The sequence below is a fragment of the Mesoplodon densirostris genome, chromosome 4, assembly GCF_025265405.1.
Source record: "Mesoplodon densirostris isolate mMesDen1 chromosome 4, mMesDen1 primary haplotype, whole genome shotgun sequence".
NCBI classification, from domain to species: Eukaryota; Metazoa; Chordata; class Mammalia; order Artiodactyla; family Ziphiidae; genus Mesoplodon; species Mesoplodon densirostris.
In genome coordinates, this window is record NC_082664.1 from 166,898,164 (window position 1) to 166,924,637 (window position 26,474).

General features: G+C 41.5%; 1 protein-coding gene across 14 annotated transcripts in view; it reads left to right on the forward strand.

Moving 5' to 3' along the window:
- Positions 1 to 26,474, forward strand: part of PARD3 (par-3 family cell polarity regulator) — a 634,482-nt gene that overhangs the window by 256,060 nt on the left and 351,948 nt on the right. For all 14 annotated transcript variants that reach the window (XM_060097665.1, XM_060097670.1, XM_060097666.1 and 11 more), the window contains exon 4: positions 24,975 to 25,153. In XM_060097665.1, coding sequence (XP_059953648.1) covers positions 24,975 to 25,153 — 179 coding nt within the window. The remainder of the gene's footprint in view (positions 1 to 24,974; positions 25,154 to 26,474) is intronic.

The window sequence follows — 26,474 nt, forward strand, 5'->3', positions numbered from 1 at the left end:
TGCTCCGCGGCATGTGGGATCTTCCCGGACCGGGGCACAAACTTGTGTCCCCTGCATCGGCAGGCGGACTCTCAACCACTGCGCCACCAGGGAAGCCCTAAGGGAGAAATTTTGATTAGAAAAATTATGTGCAATTTGTGAATACTGAAAACATTGGGCAGTTTCCTTATCTCATATGTACTCTCTCTTCTTGCTCAAGCTCTCCTTCTTACCTTCCTCATGACTTTTTGTATTTGTTTTTTTAAGCTTTAGTTTAGTTATGTTCTAGGCCTTCCCATAAAGTATCTGAACAGTGACTTTTAGGATGGTTACATAAACTGATGGAGCTTGTGAGTATTAGATGTAATTTTCATTCTTGAACCTGCATCAGTTCGCATTCTTGAGCTCTTTTAGAAGTTTCTAACAATTCTGTTTTGAATGGTGATAAAGTGACTGAAGACTAGTTCTAATGAGCCTTCATGAACACATTCATCTGAAGACCTTTTTTTTTGGTATTCACCTTGTTTCCTTCTTTTGCCTGTAAAGAAGTGCATTGTTGGGCGTTTACCAATCTTTTAAAGAATTAAAAGTTTTCTAAGACAGCACTCTTTCCTCTTTCTGGGTTTCCTTATACGCTGCTTTATTTTGTGGCTGCTTTATGTACCTCTCTGGCAGTTCAGTTTCTGAATAATGGAATGTGATAAAAGGCTGTTCATATCTGTGAACATAAAATTGCAACAGATCCAAGTTCAAATGTGTACTTGTTCTTTAAATTTTATTTACCAGGGTGCTAATATTCCTTTAATAGGATTTTTCTTTTACACTGAAGAAATGTTTTATAATATTTTCCACTGAACACAACTTTATATATATTTCAATTTTCGCACATTCTGCAAGATTGTAAATTTAACAGGCAACCTCGCAAACAACCTTCTACATCTGTATCCTCAATTGGATATGCTTGATTCGGGGCCAATGCAATACTCTTATTAGTGAAGAAAACTGAGACCCTTAATTAGAAAAAATATCTTCTGAAACCGCATCTAAAATGACTGCTCTCTGCTTGATGATTACGTCATCCATCTTCATTCACTTCCTTTATTATCAAGACATACTGAATCGCTGCATTTTGTTAAGGTCTTAATATAAGACTTAATTGTGTCAGAGGAGAAGTTTGGTTTAGCTATCAGTGGTTTCGTAGTTGTGGTTATTATCCCTTACCAACTTTAAAGACAGAGTATATACTTAGAGGGGAAAAAAACCATTTTTGAACTATAAATAAATTGAGTAACTACTTCTGGCACAGTTTTATTCTCTGGAACTTGGCTGTTGTAGACCTTGATTCCTGTATACTTATTTACAATGAATGATGCTTCACCATCATGGGTAACACAAATGCTGAGGCATGCAGTCTACTTTCTTATGCAAGAATCAGGACTGTCATGATAGTGGTGTACTAAACATGTCTGGACAAGGTGTGCGTGCGTGCGTGTGTGTGTGTGTGTGATTTGCAGTGATTCCTTGCCTTTATTTGTGTATATTTCGTAAGTATTGTCAACTCTGTCCTTGAAACAAGTACACATCACACACATGCCACACACCCAGACAGATTTTTAAGGAAGTTATTAATCAGATGAAGCTAATAAATCAGATGAAGCTCTCTACCTTCATCTGACTGCTTTTTATAATTTGCTTTCAGTTCCTGTGGGTTCCAAGCTTCATGTTTTTATGCTACTCATATTTGAAATTTTTGTTTGTTTTTCTGTCAGCTCATCTGCTAATCTTATTGGTAACTATTATATTTATTTATTTATTTATTTATTTATTTATTTATTTATTTATTTATTATTGTTTCTGTATGTGGTCCTCTCACTGTTGTGGCCTCTCCTGTTGCGGAGCACAGGCTCCGGACGCACAGGCTCAGCAGCCATGGCTTACGGGCCTAGCCGCTCCCCGGCATGTGGGATCCTCAGGGACTGGGGCACGAACCTGTGTCCCCTACATCGGCAGGTGGACTCTCAACCACTGTGCCACCAGTGAAGCCCGGTAACTGTTATATTTTTGAGCATTTTCTCACAATGTTAAGACATCAAAATAATATAAGAATATTTTTCACATTTCTCTACCATTACTTATTGTCTATCACTCCATTACTCCTTGAAAAGATTTACTAGGTGTTTGGTGGGAAAATGCAGCTGCTTTATATCTGTGCCTTGATTATCATCAAATATGCTTCATCCTTCTGAAAAATGGAAGAAATCAAACTACAGTAGTACTTGTCACTTAACCTTTTAAAAGTCAAGGCACATCTAAGTAAATGAGTTCAGGGTCACATCTAGACCCACTAATCATGTTGTTAAATTTCATGTTGCATCTTAGACCTTTAATTTGTGAGAAACAGCACTTTAGGAGGCTTGACTTAGCAAATCTTTTCGGTGAAACTGAGCCTCTTCTGAATAAATGTTGTATTGATATAAAATCAGCACAGTCTGTTCGGAGGAGATTCATTCAACTGTAGCACAGAAAATATTAAATAAACCATCATGATGAATATGCAACTTTACACAGCTTTCGTTTTTAAAAAATTTAACCCTGATTGGGGAAAAAGACTATTATTCAGTATCATTACATTGCATATTTTCACTTGTCTTTATAATTTTCTCCTTTGCAAGGTCACTTGTCTCCTGTTCAATTTTTTAATTGTAGAAAATTTCAAGCATATACAAGATTAGAGAGAATAGTGTAAAGAAATGCCATGCCCAGCTATCAGTTCTAACAACTATCAATTTATGGCCAATCTTGTTTCATCTTTACTTCCCCAAATGGGATTATTTCAAAGTAAATTCCAGATCTTGTATCATTTCTTCTGAAAACATTTCAGTACTGTATATATTTCTAAAAAGTAAAACTTTAAATATATAACCCCATACAATACTTTCTTAATGCTATGTAATGTAATATTATTATTAAAATTACTCTATTTTGTAAATGTGGTTTCATATTTGGCTACTTTAAATCAGCATCCAAAGAAAATCTACACACTGCACTTGATTGATATGTTTCTTTTAGTCTATAAGTTCCTCTTTCTGTGTGTGTGTCCGCATGTGTCTATATATGGGTATGAGTTATATGTATGTATATACACACACACATATACACATTGCAATTTACTCATTGAAATTGGACTGATTTTCTGGTGGTTTTCCTGTCTGAAGCTGAATCCATCCCTGTGGCATCTATTATGTTCTTACATACCCTGTGTTTCTTATAAACTGGTAGTTACTAGATGTAGAGTCTTGATTTGATGCTGGTCTGAGTCTTTGACAACAGTATCTCTAGGTGGTATTGTACAGTTCACTCAAGAGACAAAGTCTGGTTGTTTCTCATTGTGTGATATTAGCAGCATTGGTGATTATTGCCTAGATCCATTATTATTTTTTTTAATGCTTGCAGCATGTTGATATTACAGTTTTTTCATTTATTGGCCACATAATTTCTCTAAAGATAATTTTTTTTTTGTCAACTAGTTTGTTACCCTGAGATATCCTTTGTATAGTAAGAATAGACCACATGCCCAATTCTGTCTTTTTATCCGTTTTCATAATAATGAGTTTGTTTTCTTGGCTAGCATCTCCTGGTTTCCTTTTTCCTTTTTCCCTCTTTAAAAAAAGTCAGTAAGAACTCATAAGCATTAGTCTAGTTGTTATTTCAGTCTATTGCATTATTGTTCCTGTTGCTGCTCAGATCATCCATGTTCATGGCAGTGGGACCTCTCTAAACTGGCTCCTGAGTGTTCTTTTTTTTTTTTTTTTTTTTTTTTGCGGTATGCGGGCCTCTCACCGCTGTGGCCTCTCCCGTTGCGGAGCACAGACTCCGGACGCGCAGGCTCAGCGGCCATGGCTCACGGGCCCAGCCGCTCCGCAGCATGTGGGATCTTCCTGGACCAGGGCATGAACCCGTGTCCCTTGCATCGGCAGGCGGACTCTCAACCACTGCACCACCAGGGAAGCCCCTGAGTGTTCTTGATAACAGCATCCTTGCTTTCTGCCATGAAATGTGTTCTATGCTCGTCTTATATATTTTCTGCTCACATCTGGAATCAGTCGCTTCCCAAAGCAGTCTTGTCCTGTTAATGGGAAGAGGTATTCAGAGACTGCTATTTGGGTACATTGATTTTATTTTGCTAAGCCTAAAAGTAAGTTAAAATTAAGAGCATCCTGGTCAGGCTTCCCTGGTCGTGCAGTGGTTAAGAATCCACCTGCCAATGCAGGGGACACGGGTTTGAGCCCTGGTCTGGGAAAATTCCACATGCCACGGAGTAACTAAGCCCGTGCACCGCAACTACTGAACCCACGTGCCACAACTACCGAAGCCCGTGCACCTAGAGCCTGTGCTCCACAACAAGAGAAACCACCACAATGAGAAACCCGCGCACCACAACAAAGAGTAGCCCCCGCTCACCGCAACTAGAGGAAGCCCGCGCGCAGCAATGAAGACCCAACACAGCCTAAAATAAATAAATAAAATAAATAAAATTTAAAAAGAGCATCCTGATGTAATTTCAATTTTCAAAGTGATGCCTGAAAGTGTAGTGAATCCACTCTTGAATATTTGAGGGATGAACCTTTCTAGGGGCACTAATCAGCATGGGTTCTTCCTGTCAATTCCAAGTTTCCTTAATTTGAATTCTGATGAAGTTTTTAGACAACTATAAGACTAGTGTTGGGAGTTCCCTGGCGGCCCAGTGGTTAGGACTCGGCACTGTCACTGCTGGGGCTCGGGTTCAATCCCTGGTCAGGGAACTGAGATCCTATAAGCCGCGTGGTGCAGACACACACACACACACACACACGCACGCGCACACACACACACACACACACACACACGTTTCCGTGTTCCGTGGGCACTATGACTGTGAGTGTGATGAGGTCGTCCTGGGCAGATGTCAGAAGCACTGATGGACATTCTGCTTGTCTGTCAGTAGATGCCAGAATACAGAGCTGCCAGCATGCAGGTATTGGTAGGAATCCCTCAAAGGAAGCCAGGGCGTTTTTATAATGGCTTTAAGCCAATGGTTTAGGGCTTTGTTGTTGTTCTATTAGTGAAGAAGAACTGGCATCTCAGTTAGTGAGCTTAGCATTTATATGTGCCCCTGGTGAAACTGAGTGGCCGGAGCACTGTCTCTAGTGGACACGGTGGGGGCATTTGGTCATGGCCGGAGCTGCCGGGGTCTTTAAGGGTCTGTGTGAACTGGTGGTCCCTAGTGGCGTAGGCCCCAGCTCCTAAAGCCTCATCAAGCCTTGTGACTTCATGAGCGGCATTTCACCTTCCAAGGCTGGTGTCGGTGGCAGTCTGTGCAGCTGGGTCATGATCAGGGCCGTGGGGACACAGAATACTGAAGCTTTGCATGCATCTGTATTGTCTCGTAGTTTAGAATTTACCATTTCTTCTTCTTTTTTTAAAAATCTGATGGAAGCATTTTTATTTTTATTTTTTTAACATCTTTATTGGAGGCTTGTATGTGTTTAATAATGCTTCTGTTAGTTGAGCATGCGTTTAAATGATAAATAAATAAAAAACGATACTGCGGCATGCTGAAGAAGGTTTTTGCTATTAGTGCTCTGTTATCAGGAAAGTAAAGCTCCTGGGCCTGTCTCTGGCCCGTCTCTCTGTGTCCTCTCTTGGGCAGCCCTGGAGTCCGTTCTGCTCATAGCAGGAGTGATTATTGAGAAACCCACATCTCTTCCTTCTTCCCCAACGCTTCAAAACTTGCCGTACCTTCCCAATACTTTTTTTTTTTTTTTTTTTTTTTTTTTTGCGGTACGCGGGCCTCTCACTGGCCTCTCCCACTGCGGAGCACAGGCTCCGGACACGCAGGCTCAGCGGCCATGGCTCACGGGCTCAGCCGCTCCGCGGCATGTGAGATCTTCCCGGCCCGGGGCACGAACCCGTGTCCCCTGCATCGGCAGGCGGACTCCCAACCACTGCGCCACCAGGAAAGCCCCCCCAATATTTTTTAATACAGTTAATATTGGTAAGTTTTGGTAAGGTTTGCAAGAACTCTTTTGCTTCTGTCTTTTCTACCCTGTACTCAGCTCCCTTGCTTGAGTTTCTTGGGTGGGTCTCAGGCTCCGAGCACCCTGTCTCCCTCTGACTGTGGTAAAGCTGCATCTCTGTTCTCATGGCCCACCTGCCTCACCTCAGCGTATCCCTCAGGGCACTGCTCAAGTGACGGTCTCTCTGGTGGGTCTTTCCTGACGGCACAGACTTGCTGTGTGGTCCTGAAGTGCCTTGTGCTTTTGGTGACTCCAGGGGAATAAGGGATTTGTCCCCACATCCACTGGTGTGCTAGTAACTGTTTAACAGCTGAATCTCTGAAACCAAAAGAGACCTGGCTTGTAGCATTTGCCCATTTCCATGGTTTCTCACTGTGGCCAATTTCAAGTTTCCAATATCATGTCACTGAACACAGAATTGGAGAGAAATGCACCATTACAGTGTTTCCACCACATGGATGCAGTTGATGCATCACGAGTATATGTAACAACAACACGTAGTAAAGGAATTGGGGAGCGCTGTGTTTTGAGCATTATCTTTGTTTTTAATATAATCTATTATACGTTTATATAATTTAAATTTTAATAATGGTTCTGTTTAACGGCCAACTCTCAAAAATTTCTGAAAACTTCAGCTTTTCTCCTAAGATGTTTGAGCCAGCTCTGGAGCTCACCTGTGTGAAGCACAAACAAGTCACATGTTTTGAATTGATTAAAAACAGTGGAATAAGGCAAGTTTGGTAGGTATTTACTGCAGGCAATTCCAATTGTGAGGGGCCTGGAGCAATTTTGGGACGAGTCAGTGGAGGAGGAAGAGAGAATGTTCCAGGTAAATTAATCTGTAGATTAGCAACATTTAGACACTGGCTGGATTGGGGAAAGGAGGGAAAGAGAATGTTCCTATTTGACCATGTTTGTACTAAAAAATGTGTATAGCCTCCCTCCCCCATAGCGGGAGGATATGATCTTTCATATCATACCTATGCCTGTAGTTGTGTGAAATGGTAAAGATGGACCTGAGCTATGACTGTCTATCTTTGCAAACCCTTTGTGATGATTACCCTTTGTGACGATTACCCTTTCTGGGATGTGCAGTAGCATAGCTGGCAATTCACAGCTAGCCCACTCAAGTTTTAGCCTGATAAGAAGTAAAGGTAGGGTTCTTTTCCTGCTTGCTCTTTTCTAGTGACTTAGCTGTCATAGAAACATAGTTGATTTTTTTTTTTTTTGAGGTACGCAGGCCTCTCACTGTTGTGGCCTCTCCTGTTGCGGAGCACAGGCTCCGGATGCGCAGGCTCAGCGGCCATGGCTCACAGGCCTAGCCGCTCAGTGGCATGTGGGATCTTCCTGGACCGGGGCACGAACCCACGTCCCCTGCATCGGCAGACGACTCTCAACCACTGCGCCACCAGGGAAGCCCCAACATAGTTGATTTTTATTTTTGATATTTTAATTCAGCAAATGTATTTTGACATGGAGCCAGCTCTCTGATAGCCAGTTTATTCTTAATGAATCTTATGATTAATTTGTAAAGATACTGCATACTATTTCTTTTCAATAGGAGTTTCTCTTTTCTCTTTTTAGAAATGCAAGCACAAAAAGATTGTGGTTTGTCAAATCATTATTTAATCCCTTGTAAAGATCCTACACTTAGGTCATTATCATCTTTACCCATAATTTGCTTTAGAGCATATGAGATTTTTTGAAATTTGAGGTTTCAAAGGTTTGATGTTACTTTCTTTTTTTCTTCATAAAGGAAGACCAGTGTTCGGTCCCAGGCCTCTTGTGAAATGTGTGATGTATGATCGGAATACTGTTGCTTGGAATAAATAAATGCCAATTAACTAATTTCGTCAACATATACTTTGAGCATATTAAGTTCTAGACATGTTAGAATGAATTGGTTGTATATATCCTGCTAATTTTGATACTTTAAAGCTTACCATCCTTTGTATAAATATATTGTTGATACTGTATAGACCCAATGATGTTAGATATGTGCTCTGATTATCTAGTAGACATGGATTTATGTTGATCTCTAAAATAACAATAAAAACAATAATTAGAAAATAAAAATAGAGAATTGTGAAAAAGGAAAATGTAAGTTGAAAACTAAGACAAAGGAAAAGAAAATTTTATCTCTATGTAATGTATGTCTGTACCATCTATCACATAGTATACATTTAATTCCACAAAACTTTGGGCTTGCTCCCTGGCAGCTCATGTGAAAAAGGGAAGCAAGATCAATCTTTTAACATTTCCTTCCTTTTCAAACTTCCTGACCAAATACAGGCTTTGTCAGCCTCCTCGCAGACGTGCACATAAGTTTAGTCCGTCTATCTATGAGGTTCTTTTAGCATTTACTCTTTTCATTTTTCTTTTAATGGCCATATTGTTTAAATTTTCTTTCAGTTGATCTTACACATATCATGTATGAGGGAGCTTATTTCTATGGAGGTATATTGATACCCAGTGTTCTGAAGAGTGAACAGGAAAAGAATCTAGAGAGTCAGATGAAAAGCCAAAAGAAAAGCCAATGTAGTGAATGGAGGCAATTCCAGAGGAGCATGATGGCATTAAACAGGATCTAATGAAGTTCAGGGGCTCTGGGGAATGGATTATAATGTATTAACCTGGCTTTGTTGAATAGACAAGATAGAAAAAGAAAAAACAGTGAACATATTTTTGTTTGGAAGCCCCATTTTGCTATTTATTCCCTTAATTTACCAATCACTGAAAGGTGAGTTATCAGAAAAACACTTCAGTGACATTTGCCTGCAGCTACTACATTGGTAGTTTTGCCTGAATTACTTGATCAATTCAACCTAAGTTCCAATTGACTAAACGTTTGGCTGGAAAGACTCTTTGGGTGAAAATATAGACTATTTTACAAGCTTGTAGTGGCACATTGTGTGAAAATATAAATTATGAGCATCCAGCACATTTCTGTTAATCCAAGTAAATGTTCCTGACTTAGATATGAGAGCAAATGCCATCATGGTTACAAAAGCTGATGTAAAATGTAGACATTTTAATACCCGTGAAGTGGGACATTTATAGTATTATTTTCTAAAGGTTAACTGTCAACGTTTAGATCCTATGAAGAAAAAGTTTTAATGGCTTAGAATATAGTATTGGTTTTGTTTCAATGTTTTTAGACAAAAGAGCCCTTCTATACTGTATTTCTAAAAATCAAAAGCTGTTAGAGCCAGAAAGGTTTTTGAGTTTGAATCCAAGCCCTTCTTGTTATAGATGAGGAAACAGAAGCCTGGTGAGAATATGGACAACCCAGTGCTATTTTAATCTGTGTTGTGAAGTGTGTGGTTTACTTTTGTGTGTGTGTGTGTGTGGTTTACTTTTGAAGTAAGACCGAAGCATGTATGAGCATGTCTTTGTAACAGAGGATGCCCAGACGCACCCTGTATCCTGTGCTACGCTGTCATCCTGGTGACTCTCTTCTTTTGTACGTTGAATCAGCAGATAGTCACTTTTGTGGAGAAAAGTAAGGAGGCATATTAAAAATCTATACTAATGTAGATAAATTTTGTAAAATCAAACAAGATTGATTACCATCCCTACTTAATTCAGAGCAAAGGAAAGGAAACTAATTTTTCTATTTTTCCACACCTCGTTTGCCATAATGAAAATGGCATTCTGCTTTGAATCATTTTCAGTGAAGTGATTTTCAATATTGTTGTCTTTGTGGCATTTTGACAATTAAAATGTATTTCTCAAGCCCACTGGAAATGCTTCAATGCTTTTCCTTCTTTTCATTTTTTCCACTGGTCATATCTGTGCTTGTTGCCTAGGAAACTACTATTGGGTTGAATTCCCTTTGCTTGCTTGTCAGGCTGTCAGAGTTATGGGTAAAGTTCGTGGCTTTATAGTTGTAAAAGTGCTTCTTAAATATTAGAAATGTTTTATCTATATTAAAGTGCTTTATCTCCTCAATTAAAAAGCAGCCAAGCAGTTGTTTGGTTTTCTTAAAGTAATATCCCCCACCCCACCCCCCGATTATTATTGGGATTTTCTATGTTGTATACAGATTTGCAGTAGGATTTGAATTGTCACAGTGGGTTCATTCCAAATATAGCACTTTAATAAAAAATTTCTTCTGTAAATATTTGTTTTGTTTCTTTGGGGAGTCATGGACATGTATTATGATTCCCAAAATGTGCATATGCACACATGAAAATATTACATTAAAAAAAGTACAATGAGACCTTAGAAAATGTAGGTTATTTGCCTTATATCAAATAAGCTGAAAAATTGTTCTCTCTATGTAATGTTTTCAAATTAAAGTTAAAAAGAAGCAGGACTGCCTTATGTCTTATCCTTTCTTAGTGATTAGAAGTTAATAAAACTGAGAGTGTAGAATTAATGATTAATTATATTTTTGCTAAGCTAAATTCAGTGTCTGACAAAATTGTTTATATATAAAAAAATTTCAGTGATGTGTATTTTGCACACTGTGGTAGCCACTAACCCCATGCAGCTGTTGAGTCCTTGAAATGAGGCTGGGGAGACCCAGGAACGGGATTTAAGTGGCCGGGGTGGCTAGTGGCTACTTACTGGGCAGCACAGATAGGGGCCTTGCTACTCCAAGGCACCACCTGGGGACTTGTTAGAGATGCGGCCTCTCAGGCCCCGCCCTGGACCTACTGAATCAGAATCTGTATTTTTAACAAGATCTCTTAGGAGGGATGTGCAGTGCTCTCCAGCCTAGAGCAGTGATTCCCCGCCTTGGCTGCAATTACAGTTGCCTGGAGAGCTTGTAAAAATAACGCCCGAGCCTCATCCTAGACCCAAATTTCAGGATTTCTGGGTGGGGGGCCCAGGAATCAGCATTTTCCAGGATAGTCCCAGATCATTTTAATGACTCGTGAAGATTTGGAGCCACGGATGTAACTCAAAGAATGTACGAACAAGTGCAAGGTGGAGACGTGATAACCTTAGCACTGACCTGGATTTCCGACCTTTTACTAAGGTCAGATAAAGGAGGGCTGCAGGTGAGAGAAAGAGGGTTAGCCCTTATTGAGTGCTTAGTGTATTCCAGGCATTATTGTCCTAAATTGAGTATGTACTTGACTGAAAAGACTCTTTTGGTGAATATATAGCCTATGTCACAAGATTGTAGTGACATACTGTGAACATACAGATTGAACCTATTAATCCAGATAAATGTTCCCTCCGTAGATATGAAGTGTTTAGTTTTACACACACACACCTCTCCATGAGGTCCCCCCCTTCACTGTGCCACTCCTCATTCCTCCCCACAAATCCCCTAAGAATAAAATGAATTGTGATGAAGTTAAAGCATCATTTGTTTGCCAGTCCTAGCTAAAGGGAACCTGTGTCATTCTGAAGTTCTTTCAAGACCTTTCTCTTCACCTGTGGAAAGGATCGCAAAGATCCAAACATCAGGTGAGCCACTGGCTCAGGGACAGTGATGTTTCTGCAGCTCTGAGCCTCGGGGTGCGTGAGTGAGTGCAGCTCACATGCATTTGCTGCTGTCCTACCTCAGGTGAGACCACGATGGTAGGGGTGGGGGAGGAAGTTGTGAATAACTCAGAGCCCTGATCTTTCCGTTCTGGGTGTTGCAGGATTCCATGCTTCCTGGAGAGGGGCATGCTCTCTGTGGCCTGAATATCAAGGCTTGGGTTTGTCTCCACCACCTACTGATAGGTTAGCTTCAGCCAAGATATCTTAACCCTGTAACACCAGTTTCCCTACCTATAAGATGGGAGTAATAATGTAACCTGTTTTGTAGCCTTGTTCTGAGGAGATGATCAATTAATGCAATAAGGTTCTTAGCACATGCATGACCCATAGTAAATGATCAACGAATGTTAGTGATTACAGACTTAATTGGCTTGTTATAAATGATCAGGACGTATTTGCTTTACATGACTCTTTCCTCAAGGAGAAGGAGGAATGGATTAGATTAGCTATGAGAGACCTCTGCACTTTGAAGGTAACACAAACAGACACGCGGCCATATGTTTCGGAACCATCCAGTCTTATTGCCGCCTTGTAGCAGCCAGAGCCAAATGGCTTTATGAATAGCCAGGGTGTACAAGGAATTAATTTGAAACTGGAACACTCAGGACAGGAAAGTGGATAATGAGCTATTCAAATGCTTTCGCAGTGCTGCCGTCAGACTCCCCCGGGATAAACTAGCATTTCTCCACTTTCTGCAGCCCCGATGTCTTCCTCGGCTTCATTTTACTTTACAGTACTGATCACCTCGTGACATCATCTGCACTTATTTGTTTATCCATTGTTCTCCTCCTCTCAGTGAGGGAAACATACAAGGGATCTCTGGTGATCTACATCACCAGAATGTACAGTCCTTGAGGGATCACTTAATGGCAGCAACTGGAAGAGTGCCTAGCACACAGTAGGTGCTCAATAGATGTTTGAGTTGAGTGAATGACTTCTGATACATTCTTGTATGGCTTTTAGTACCACGAAGATTCAAGTTCAAGATGAAGAGTCTATATATGAGCAAAATGAAGGGTAGAGACTCTACTGGAAGTTTAACACCTGAGAGCTAAGAAAGGCCCTGCCATTGTGAAGTAGTTGATGATGTTTAATGTGCTAGTGAAATAATTATAAAGTCTAGTACAGTAGAGGACCTTCAGATGTACATCCTTATGGAACAGAAAATTGGCTCATGAAATGAGGGAAAAGCTGGTCCCTAGTTAGGAGAAAAATATTACACTTTCGTATAGTATTATGAAATAAAGGTTAAAGTAATAAAGGAACGGGAGAATAATGTTAATCAAAAGTTAACTTGACAGTTACTGAGGTACTTGAATCCTTAATAAAATAATAGAAGACAAATGTCAAAGGAGAAAGGGCATTGAGCATTTAGAGAATATCTCCAATGCAATCAGTAGTCAACAATTTTGAAAGACAAATGACTTGTCAGATGAAGTTGATAATTTCAAAACTTAATTTACATGATTGTTGAACTAAATTGGTACAGTGAAAGTGATATAAAGGATTTGATATGGATAAACATATAAAATTTTATGTGAAGAATTAATTTAGATTTGCTTGTACTCAAATATTCTCTTCGGAGAGCACACTGCGTGAAGAACAATAGTGCAAAGTTAATAATAAAAAATTAGTAGAATGTTGTTGAGATTCTTGGCCAGGGAGAGTTTATCACCAGTACATCAATTAACAATTCTCTGAGCTTCTCCCAGGAAACCCACCCCCCCTTTTTTGGTCTCCTCTGGCCATCTAATATCTGTAATTGTTTTTTCTTTGCTAAAAAGATTGCCCTTATAATACTTGAGACAATCAATGTGAAAAGGATGGAGATGGATGGATAGTCACATTCGTTCATCTCTTTTATTTATACAACAACATTTTAGCAAACATTTGCTGGGGTGGAACCTCTAAGATTAATGAGGGAGACAGACGAGAGAGTACTGGTTCTAATCAGTGAAATTAACATAAGGAGTGGTGTCACTTATGCTTTCAGAACCATGGGGACTCCTTAGAGAAGGTGGTACCCTCCAGGCTGACCTTAGAGTGGTGAAGATGGGGTGGAATGGGGAGGAAAGGACGAGGTCTGGAGGAGTATGTGGCCTCTGGTCACTTCAGAGCATTCCAGCTGGATCTGAGCGTAGGGTGGAGAGGTGCTACTCAGATCATGGGGGTAGGTGCCAGGGCTTAATCTGATGTCCTGTGACCCGACTGTACCAACCGTTCTGAGTCGTGACATCTGACGTGTGGTTGAGCAAAGGTGTTATGGGTGTTCTGTAAGGGATGCATCCAGATGGCCAGGCTGGAGGGAAGGCACACACGAGGTGATGAGAGTGCACCAGAAGTCTTGAGCACAGCTCAAGAAAGTTTTGGCATAGTGCAGTCCTGCTGCATGGAATCCTAAAGTGTGGTGGTGGACACTAGAAAGGCTGAATTTCATCTTCCATGAACCGAGATCTATGGAACTGTCTTAACAAGATCCCCTGGCGCGTTGCATACACATTAAAGTGTGAGAATTTCTGACTTACAAGACCCTGCTTGGCTCATCCAGGGCTCCCTCCCTGGCATTCACTTTCTACATCACTTCTTTCACTCTGCACTTTAGCCACATGGAATTGCTTGCAGTCCTTTTAATTCTGTAGAACTTAAGCGTCTGGCCTCTGTCCCTGCAGTTTTCTCTGGCTGCATGTTTTCTTCCTTTCTGTCCATCCCACTGGCCAAACACCACCATCACCACAACCAAACAAAACCCCAAACACACAAACCCAATCCTTCAGCATTGATGTCTTATTCATTCACTTCTTCGATGGTTCAGCACTTGTTCAGGGTGACCCCCTGGGGAGTGTGACGGTGACAAGTGCAGTGTTATTCTCTAGGAGCTGTGTGCTCAGGGGAGGCGGATCCCCAAACTCAGAATGACAGCGCAGCAGATCGCTGGTGGGCTCAGGCCATAAAAGGAGCCCCCTGTAGAAGTGGTCAGGGCTTCCTCAGAGAGGAGACGCCAAGAGTGTGAAAGGACAGCAGGGGAAATTTAGCCGTCCCTTCTGTCGTGAAGTCTTCGAGGATGCTCTTGGAAAGGTCCCCCCTTAGGTGTTCTGGTGGCTCTTTTTGTATTCCTCCTGAAGCACCATGATCACACTGCACGGGGCTGGGTGATCCGTCTGCCTTTTCCACCGAGCTGCAGCCTCCACGAAGGCAGAGGCCATGTCTGTGCCACACCCTGAGCTCCCCAGAGACTGGTGCTCAAAAGTACCCGCTGATAAAGAGAGGGGGCTTTCTAGTTCTGTATTGGTGGGCCGGTGGGGAGGAAGCCACATAATAGTGGGTTAAAGGAAAAGGGAGGGATGAAGCAGTCGGCTCTTCTTGCTCCGAGATTGCTTGTCAAGGAAAGAAGCCAGAGAGCAGTATCTGGGGAGGAACCTGGAGGGAGTGGGGGTGGTTCTCTTTTAAAGGTTTCTGAGTCGATTATTCATTTGACAAATATTTATGGGAGAAGGTCCAGTTGGACCTCACTCTTTGTGGAGGTTCCCACAGATATTGTTGAATCCAGTCGCACGTGTCCCCAGTTGATGGTGAGCAAGGACCTTCTGCTTCTTTTTCAGTGCTCATACTGTAAACAGGGTCCCTTTCATGGTCTGTTCGGTGCCATGCTTTTCACGTTTTTGTGCTTTTGGTTGGTGATTTTGCTGTTCAGAATGACCCCCGAACATAAAATGCTGTTCTGTGCTCCTAAGTACAATAAGTCTGCGATGTGTCTTATGGAGAAAATACACATGTTCATCTTCAATCAGGCATGAGATTTAGTCCTGTTGGCTGTGAGTTTCATGTTCACGCATCAACAATGTCTATGAAATGAGGTGTCTCTGAACAGAAACACATGTAAAACACGGCCATTCATGGATGGGTTGATGAAATTGCTGGGGGCAGAGGCTCCGACCTCACCTGTGGCCCCTCCTGGACCAGTGCGTCAGTATTTCTGAATTCTGGGAAGGTTAGCAGTGGTCTCACGGCACAGCTGCCGCGCACAACAGGAATCAGGTACTTTCTCTTCCAGGGGCCGCTCTGGGTCCCGGGATCAGGCAGTGAGGAAGACAGAGCCGGCCTTGAGGCTCGCGGTCCTCGCCCTCCAGCTGGGGCGACTGTCCCTGGAAATAGACGGAGGGCACGTGCAGGGCTCAGCACACATCTGGGAGGGAAAGCATCACCACTCGTAGTAACACAGAAGTCCCCCCGCCTTTTCCTGGTCTTTCTCCGAGTATTTCGTTCATTTTGTAAGAAGAGCTCGGGAGTAGCTCCTACCTGCTCCCCGCTGCCCCGTGCGTGCCCCTGCTCCCGTCTGCTTCTTCTCCGCTCACTGTCTTGTGTTGTCAACTTCAATCCCCTCCTTGCTCTCTTAAGGTATTTTTCTGAAAATACAGAAATTAGCAGCCAAAGTTAACCACGGTCTTGTCCTAGAGAAAGTCCCCCGTGCCCCCTGTGCACGTGGCTGTGCCGCTCCCCGCCCTGGGTTGTTTCGTCGGCACCCTGGGGTGTCTTTCCTCTTCTTACCCTCGCCTCCTCCCTTCCACTCACACCTGGTTTTACCTGTCCTCAGCCCTCGCCGGGCAGGTGGGGGTCTGCTCGAGTATTTGAATGGTCAGAGTGGGATTCACTTGGAGTGATTTTTCTGCAATACACAACTCTCAGAGGACCCTTGGCCCTGTATTCATTATTCTGTAGACTCTGTAGAAGAGCTGCGTCTAGTAGATGTTGGCAGGTGCGTGTTGACTTCACACCTGCCACAGCAGAACAGAAACGGGACCCCAGATCAGTGAAAGGGCCAAGGTAGCCCTTGGAAGCACTGTTTTCTCTGCTCTTGGGGCTGCCTGGGTGTTCCGCATGGGCCTGGAGGGAGCTCAGGGCCCTGACAGCACCCACCCTGTCCCCAAGTTCTGTCTTAGCACAGGATTTGGGGACACTGAGTTTTTATGTCCGGATTTAGTAGCCAGTGCACATTTTGATAAGCCCCTGGTCACTCCCATAATGGCCTCAGGCCAGCCCTCCCCTCCCCCAGGAGGCCAGGAGGCAACCATGAAAGGCTTTCCACCTCTGCAGCCAGACCAGAACCACTCTCTCCTACCCTCAGGGACCACAGGAAAGCAACCCCCGAATGAAATCTTTAACGGTTAGCAAGTTTGTTGTTGCTGACTGATGTATCTTTTTAAAAAATTAATTAATTAATTAAATTTTGGCTGCGATGGGTGGGTCTTCGTTGCTGCACACGGGCTTTCTCTAGTTGTGGCTCGCGGGGGCTACTCTTGCGGTGCGTGCGCTTCGCATTGCAGTGGCTTCTCTTGTTGCGGAGCACAGGGTCTAGAGCGCAGGCTCAGTAGTGGTTGTGGTGCACCGGCTTAGTTGCTCCGCGGGCATGTGGGATCTTCCCGGACCGGGGCTTGAACCCGTGTCCCCTGCATTGGCAGGCAGATTCCTAACCACAGGGAAGTCCCACTGACTGAGGTATCTTAACTAAGAAAAATTTAGGTTCCCACTTTGGGGGCATGTGCGCATGCGTGCAGGGAGGGAGGCGGGGTGGTTGCAATGATAGTGTGAAGACCTGTCCTCCAGGTGCACGCCGGGCTGATGCTGTTAGGAGGAGGGGCAAAGTGGAGTGGAAGAAAGGGGTAGAGGAATCCCAGTGGCGTCCTGAGCTCCTGCAGGCCCGCTGCTGCCGGCGGAGGAAGGACCGACCCTTCTCGGAGTGTCCGCGGGCTCCAGGGTCTCTCGTGTGGCCTGGTTAGGTGAGGGATGCACCGCACCGATGGCCGGGCGCTGATGGAGAGGGACGGGAGCCCTGCCCGGCTGGGCTGTGCTGGTGGCTGTGTCCCTGCAGTGAAACCCTCCGCTCCCCTTGCCTCTTGGGTACTTCATCCCCGGCTGCTTTTCCTTAATCCTGTCGTATATTTGTCCTTCCTTTAAACTTTCCTTAATTGCCCCTTTCCGAGTCAGCCGTCTGCTGCTGGATTGGATGGATTTGAGGAGTTGGCGCCCTTCGAGTAGCAGCCACGGGGCATAGGACCCTGGGCAGTGAGAACGGGGGTGGGTGGAGGCCAGAGGCTCCTTGGGGTGGGGTGGGGGGGAGGCACGGAGGCACCCGAGCGTGGAGCATATTGGAGGAGCCGTCGGTGTGGTTGGTCAGCAGGGCGCCAGGACGGGTGCGGCGAGCGGAGACTGTTCTAGGAGACAGGGTTAGAGAGATGCCTTCAGTCCCGGTGGCTGCAGCCCTTGACCTCGAGACATCTCGCCTGGGACCTTCTGTTTAATTCTTTGGAGGACTTTTATTTACTATTTTAAATTGAGATAACTGTAGAATCACATGCAGTTGTAAGAAACAATATAGAGGGATCCTTTGTATATTTCCCTTACTGGTAAGATTTTGAAGCACTGTAGTATTAGATCACAGCAACACTGAAACAGCCCGCTGACCTTATTCACATATGTCCACTTTTACTTGTACCCATATGAGTATTTTGAGGGCTCCTGATCAGGGTCGTTGTGTTATCGGTTTCAGTGAGAAAGAATTCTAATGATGCTAGTTTCGTATGCCTCAGAAAAATTCTTGGTTTTATTTTGTAAACGTTCATATGACATTAGAACATTGCATGTATATTTTCCCCTTGACTCTCTTTTCTCTCTTTTCCCTCCTCATATGTGTCTTAAGATTCAGTGGGACCAGTGAACGCATCCTCTTATCTATAGAGGTGGGTTTTAAACTCTATCTTTCCAAGGGATCACCCGTTATCTCTAGTGAAGTGTAAGCATATTGTGGCTTTGACACGTCTTAGTTCTTCCTGGACAGCAGTGCGGTCAGCTCCAAATGGCACAGGTGAGGAGTCTATTGACAGGCACTCCAGGGACAGCTGGGTCACAGAGGAGCAGTGTGACCTTTGACCCAGCCCTACAGTCTCTGTCCAAGCCTCAGTGCACTTATCTGTAAATGTGATATTTCAATTTATCTCTAAGGCGCCTTCCAACTATAGTATTCTTTATTTATTGCTTGTATATATATAATATATATATAATAACAGGGTGATAAAGTCATTTTATATCCTTCTCTCTGAGTCATTCATTGTTTTTTCAAGCTTATTTCCTGCCTTGCCTTCCCTAGATTTCTTCCAACGATTTTATCTCAGTACGTGAAATACTGATAAATACCTTTATAAAAAGGGGCAACTTATATTGGAAGGTGGACTTTGCAATCGTGATGCCAGGTTTTTCTCCCCGTGGCATGTGTTAATAACTTGGTTCTTCTCACTGTGAGATGTGTCTTTAGGAAATGTGTAACTGCCCCAAATATGGGGGAGATGGTCTTCATTTTGCATGAAGAGTAATTATGCCATTTGCATCATATGTTCTAATAGAACTTGTGTCACTGCATACATATTATTTTTAGAGTTGGTTAATAAATACCTTGATGACTGCTGCCTGTCTTATGGAAAAGGTTTCTTCATTGCCTTGAGTGGGTAAATAATTTAAAAATCACTTGAAGAATAAAAGAAGAGAAACATTGGGAAAGTTGATTACGTGTAGGGGTGCAATGTGTAACCATTAAAAATGTATGTATCTGCCCTTTTAGTATTTGTTCTAATTCATTATTAGATGTTCCATTTTCCCACTTATTTAAAAGACACCTAATCTAGAGAAGCAAATCAATATTTACAGTGCATTAGTGCCACAGAGAATTTGAGATCTTGTGATGAGGGGTTATTGCTGTTTTATCCACTCTTCAAAGGAAGGCACACATCAAACAGCTGTCTGGGATCTGGTGACATCGCACACCCCCCCCGTGTGCTTCATCCAGTAGCTTAATTATTGAAGATCCTCATCTTTGAATTTTCTTGTTAATATTTCAGAGGCTATACTTTGAAAAAATATATATATTAAATAACTCAGAAGATTATGAGGAGAGAAAGTTTTATTATCATGTTTTGAAAGGCATTGATTTTCCTAAAATGGAGGATGAGGAATCGTAATAATAATGACCAAATTACCTGAAATGAGAAGCTCCCATTATTTCTAATTGCTCTGAAGAACACAAATCACATCAGATTATTAGTAATGCTGAAATAGGCCGTGAGCCCCAGAAATATGGAGCAAATTATAGGCAAAAAGGCCGTATTTGTATTTTATTTCTCTGAGGCCAAGACAAAATTGCATTCTTTCTGCAATATTATGCTTTATCAGTGAGAGGTGGGGAGCTTGTCAGATGAATCAGGCAGTTGTGTTTCGTGCTTCTTTTTGTTGATAAGACCAGACGTTTGGAAGCATCTCTTTCCTTAAAATCAAGTGCGGTTCATCCAAAGACCTCAGCCAGTTGTGGCTCCTTCTGCACTGTTACCCCCAACGCCGTGCATCTTCATCCTCCTTTGTTGCTTGTAATACTTTCACTTATTTAGAGGCAACTGGTAATTCCTGTTGATACTATTTTGAAATGCTTTCCTATTTTTTTCTAGTACATCTTCATACCTTGTTTTAAGTTCTGTTAGGCTGAGGTTTGTTGGATGAATACTAGTATAGAAGTGTATCCAGTGTGGAATCACACAGTTTTTTAGCATTAAAAGGATCTTCTGTCCCCATTAGTGCAGCCTCTGGTTTTATAGATGGGGAGACTGAGGTCCAGTGAGGTGAACCAACATGCCAGGATTATGCGTTCAGGCCAGTGGTTCTTAATGTGTGTGGTCTATGGGTCCTTCGCATCAATAAGGCCATTTCAGGGAGACTGTGAGGCAAAACTCTTTTCGTGGTGTTCCAGAAACATTTTGTGTTGTTCGCTGGGTTGACGTCTGCACCAGTGGTGCCCAGACACTGATGGGTAAGAGGCAGGCTCCTTGGCACAAAGTGAGATGGTACCACTAAATGTATTCTTCACCCAACACACCCGCAGTTTAAGGAAAAAAGCCATTTTATCTACTATTCTTGATGAAGCAGCAAAACGATGACTTTCAAAAAATCCTGAGCCTTGAGTACACAAGTTAATATTTTGTGTGACAGCATAGACGGTAGGCATAAAGTACTTGTACATATTGAAGATCAGTGGTTTATTGAGAAAAACTTTCATGTGATAGTTTGAGTTGTAAGCTAAGGTAACCGTTTTTAGTGGAACACTATTTTTGTTTGAAAGAAGGCTGGAAAAACTGTGCTTATTCAGACTTCGGTGTCTGGCAGGGTTTCTAGAAAATGGATGAAGTGAGCCTGTCACTACATGGCAAATGACTGACAATATTTGTTGCCAAAGATAACATTCAAGCTTTCTAGTAGAATTAGATTTTGGAAAAACTTATATCCCACTGTGAGCATGACCGCTTCCCAGTACTTAATGATTTTTCTGATGGAATTGGTAATGATATTGACATATGTGATTTTCTGATATAAAGAAATATATCAACATTCAGAAGATTGGCAAAACCCAATTAATAATATATTCCAAATAACTAATGTTACAAAATTTGTCACGGGTAAAAGATCCATTCCAGGTGTAAGACAGACAAATGTAACAAAGAATGGGAAGTTTACATTCCATATTGTAGCTAACCTTTGAGAAACTAATTTCTCAAGTTTCGGTGTGGTATCAAAGAAGAAGATTTACAGTTATCTGAAAAGATTACTAACATTTGATTTCCTCTCCCAGCTAAACATTTGTGGAGCTTGTTTTCTCTTCGTATACTAGGTCATATTGCAGCAGGTTGAATGCAGAAGCAGCAGTGAGAACCCAGATGTCTGTTACCAAGCAAAATGTGAAACAGTTCTGCTACCCCACTACATATGCTTTATTTTGTAAAATTGTTTTCATAAAATTCCGTTGTTTATGTTAACATGTAATAGGTTTATTGTTGTTAACTTAAAAATGAATAAATAAATATTAAAAATTTTTTTCATTTTCACTTCTAGTATGGTAAATATCCCTAGCTATAACCCACATAAACAAAAGCTCTTTGGGGTCCTCAGTAATTTTTAGAGTGTGTGAAAGGGTCCTGAGGTCAGAGTTGAGAAATACTGGTGTAGGCGGGTCTCGCTTGGGGCATGCTACATCATCTTATACATCATGCTTCCTCTATTGAACCAGTAGAGGTTTTTTCTTTCCTTCTATTTTAGCATTTTTGAAATTGGGGCTCCAGTTGTTTCAGTCTGTATGTATAGCTGATGTAATAGTTCTTTAACTCTCCCAAATCTAATGATGCTATTAGTTAAAATCGGTGTTTGATTTCTAGGTGTAAGTAATTTTACTGTGAAAACAACAAAATTCTTCCCTTTTACGAAATTGAGACTAATGTTTAAATCTGCAAGTAGCTAGAAGTGGAGTTTGTTTTCCAATGAATGGTTGAATAATAGAATTAATTTCATGATTTTGGGTGGTGATGGAGCACTGACCCAGGCACCTCAAGTTCTGGACAGGAAACTGTCCCTGTGCTCCTCCTGTCACCTCTCCGAACCTCCGCTTACTCATCTGTGAAGCAAGTTGCATGTTTCTCCATTGGGACTAAGATTAAAAACAAAAAAATATTTAGATCCTTTCAAGTCACTGGTTTCTTAATGTTATTTAGTCTCTCTCTCTCTCTCTGTGTGTGTGTGTGTGTGTGTGTGTGTGTGTGTGTATAAACTGGATGAAAATGACATATTTTTCACACAACCATAAAACCAAAAAGAAATTATAAACCAATAAAAATGTAGATTTTCACCATCAGTGTGAGACACTGTGTCTAAATCGTAGGCAGTATGGGCGTGGACACGTGGTGTGTTACAGGGTCTTTATATTTGGACCCAGTTTTGCTGCCCGTGTGCACTCTGATACTCTGTTCTTACAGCTCAACAATTGCAAGAAAACCTTAACTTCAAGATCATCATGATGTCACTTGGCGTTCCTTTGTTGAGAACACGTTGTTTACTTTTTAAAATGAGTTCTGTTCTTTTCTCATTCGCCTGGTAATCAGATCTAGGACACCTTCCTGAATTTGACTGTGGCCACCACTGTAACCATGGGGTCTGAAACTGCACGGGGGTACTCAGTTACAGGATGGTACAAATGAAAGATCCAGACTGTCCTTATATTCATTTCTTTTATTGCTATCACTAAAATGAAAACAAGAAGTGGAATGAATTGTGAGCAACTTGTAGGAAGGGCTGCCTAGTAGCACGTCTCCTGGGACATCCTTTACAGTGTGGTTGATGTAGATGCTGCCTGGGGGCTGTGCCCCAGCATCTCCCCAGAAGGTGCAACCCAAGGGTCTGCAGTCCTGCTGTAACCCTCCTGGCCTCGAATCCTCTTTCTTTCCCTGCATCTAGAATTTTGAGAGTTACAGATACAAAGAGGTAGAGTGCTAATTATTTGTGTCTGTTTCAGACTAACAGATTAACACAGGGATCATGTCCCTTCAGAAGATGATGATCCTAATTATTCATCTAATCTGAATCATGTCTGCAATGTATTTCTCTTGGGGAAATTTTCAAAAACAAGTTGAGTAAGCTGTTTTATTGTGTCCAAGTGAATTTGGTGAAATTTATAGTCCCTGAATTTATTTGGGGGTTGAAATGGACTTTCATGCGGTTATTTTATTATTGCGGGTACTGCTTTTAGTCATTACCTCTGTACCATTTTTAAAGGCCTTTTGTGAACTAATAGTGCTTCTTTTAGACTTAACACACACACACACACACACACACACACACACACAAACTTGAGGGATACAGAATTCCTTAACAACTAAGTAATCAGCGACCCTGTAATTGGAAAGCAACAGAGCTCATATCTAAGGAGCATTATTGTAATTTCCCAGAAGTATTTTGTTCTTCCTCTTCCCCATTTTATTGCTTTTTCTGCTTACATTTTTGATTTTTGAATCTGGGAACAATTTTGTTAATTGGGAGGGAACTTTTTTATGGTAAGAGCATTGTACTATTAACACACATAGTTCCTTAGATGTATATTTTTGTGAACTTGTTTTGAGAGTGACTGTATAGTTCTTTGCTGTGTTTTATTTTTATTTTTTGGTGCAAATTATAAGCAGCAAGAGCTGTCACAAGTTTTTACACACACTTTTTACACACTGAAAATTGAAAATTATTCTTCCCCATAATTTTCATGTATGTGTTTCTCTCAGCAAGTTAAGATAACCACCAACAATATTAAATGTTCAGTATATTTTTTCCTCTGGTAGTGTTATTCAGGCTCTTTCTTGGTTATCAAATCCTTTATTGGAAGCAAATGTTAAATGCAATATTATTATGATTCATATGCTTCTGTTTTCTCTGGTTGTTTGTAATTTGCTTTAACATATTGGATTGACAATGGTTTAAATATAACCTTCAATGTATGTAAATAGTCTAATAGTCTGTTAGTTTCATATCCTCAAGGTTCTCCGTAGCCACACCACTGAGCAAATGCATCAATATTCCAAAAATGTTTCTCGTGGTAAATGAGGAGTTTACTCCTTCACCGCTAAAGCTGCTTTGTGAGAGGCTTTTTATAAATATTTAACTTGTATCCTAGTTTTTGAAAAGATTACTCTAAGCGTAATTTCATCTAAAATTTTTGTCTTATGTTTATTATGCTTTTCACTCTGTTGATGTGTGGGGCTTTTGGTTCTGATTCTCAGTGCTACAGACTCCTGGGCCTTTATTCTTCTCTCTGGTTTTGTAGTTCTGTTCCTTTTCTGTAACAGTGATCACATCTACTAGGATGTTCTCAGTGCTACCATTACAAATTTTAGCCTGGGTTTGTTGCTGATTTTGTTAGAGTCATTGCAAACACACTCCTCTTTCATTTGAATACAGTTGCTAAAACACCATCTTTTGTGTAATTGTGTATGTGAGTATATGGCAGACACTACCTGCGTATTGGTGTACTACTTTTAAGATTTCCGTTTTCTTAAGGATAAGAAACATGTCTGTGCTCTGTACTTTCTGATAATACTTTGTTGAACAAAGGAAATATTTTATTTAGCAGATTTCTTTAATAGCCGAGCCGAACCAATATCAGGATGATAAGAACAGCAGTGGTGATTACTGTCACTCTCTATTGAGTGCACACCGTGTGTCAGACACTGTCTTAGGCACTTCAGCTCATTCAGTCCTCCCGGTACCCTTAAGAGAGAAGTACTGTTTTATTGCTGTTTGTGTAGGAAGGGCCACAGGCAGAGGACAGGGAGGCCGCTTGCCCAGAGCCACAGAGGTGACCAGGGTGAAGTGCAGATGCCAGCCCGGCCTTCTCACTCCAGATATCCTGTAGGTACCGTATTTCTTTCGCAGTGAAGTGTGTAAAGGGACTAAGGGAATTTCTATTTAGGAGGCTGGTCCACTGTCCCCTGAAAGTGTTATTCTATTCTTTAATCTTTTGATGTAACTACCTTCATCCTAACATGTAGTTTTCAGACGTTAGGTTATCTGTAATAACGCTGTTTTGTGTCGTAGATATGCCTCTTCACGTCCGACGAAGCAGTGACCCAGCCTTAATTGGCCTCTCCACGTCTGTCAGTGATAATAACTTCTCCTCTGAAGAACCTTCACGGAAAAACCCCACACGCTGGTCGACAACCGCTGGCTTCCTCAAACAAAACACCGCCGGCAGCCCTGCAGCTTGTGACAGGAAGGTAACTGCTTCTAGTTTGTGTCTGTCAGTGATGGGAGTCCGCCGTGGACCAGGCCTTTGCTTCCATGGCGTCCCTGCTGCGTCCTCTGTGACCTTCACACCAGAGTTCAGATAACTTCTTATTTTGTATTGCCCTTGAATTTTCTGATTAAATCCTTGCTATATATTGTGTATCTATTTATGTATCCATTTTTGGAATGGATAATATGTTCCTATGATGAAAAATGAAACCTTTTAACATGAAGTATGTACACCTAAGGGCCCTCTCTTATCTCCTAGTCTGCTGGTCACCCCATGTCTCTTCCTGGGCAACCCCATCATGAGCTTTTTGCATGTCCTTACAGGGATCTTTGGCGCATGTATAAACACATATTCATGCTGGCCCCTGAGGTACATTAAAGAAATCACAGCATGTGAACCGTTAAGGATGAAAGTGGACGCCATCCATGGTCATTTACTGTCTCTACTCAATTGAAACGAACTGGAAGTGTACTGTCTAGTCTTAATAATATTCTCTTCTTTGACCAAATTTAATTTGTCCATGACCTAATTTATTTAGTCTAAATAAATAAGCTTTATTTTAGTCTATTTAGTCTACCTTTTTTCCAATTTGTGTTAATGCTCCTTGTCATATATTCCTACAGAAGCCGTACCATCCCGTTCTGTTATACCTCTAACCTTTTACTCAATGAGCTTTAAGCTGTGCTTGTCATTTTCACTGCTGAATCTATAAAATAGATTCTCAGCAAACATCTGTTGAATGAATTAATAAACATTTTTCAGTGCAGCCAGTAATTGAGCACCATACATATCGAGAAGTGTGGAAATATATTAATCACATATTAATAGTCGAAATCAATGTAGTTTGATATTTGCTTGATTTATCCTTTGTATCTATGTCAAAATACCTGTTTTAAATATTTCTTTTATCTTGGTTTCACATTTCAACAAACTCTTCTTCGTACCAGAAAGAAAAAAAAAAAGGGAATATGTAAGTTTAAACTGAGAAGAATCTACCAAGAAAATACAATGTACTATAGTCTGATTTTTTGGATGAGGGGTTTAACTCTTCTGTTATATTTTATTAGATGTGTGATGAGTTTCTTCTCATTGAGATTAGCCTGAAATTTTAGAATGCTTTATCATGCAGTAGACTATTCAAAGAATCTGGTTTCTGAATAGGCCTCGTGACCTTTAATTTGTGCTCGGAATAGACCTGATTTCCATGGATATTCACAAATATGTAACGAGTCAAGTTGGTCGTTTAAAAAATTTATTACTTTAAAAAAAGGTTTTCGCTTAGTTGAAGGATAGGGGGTCAG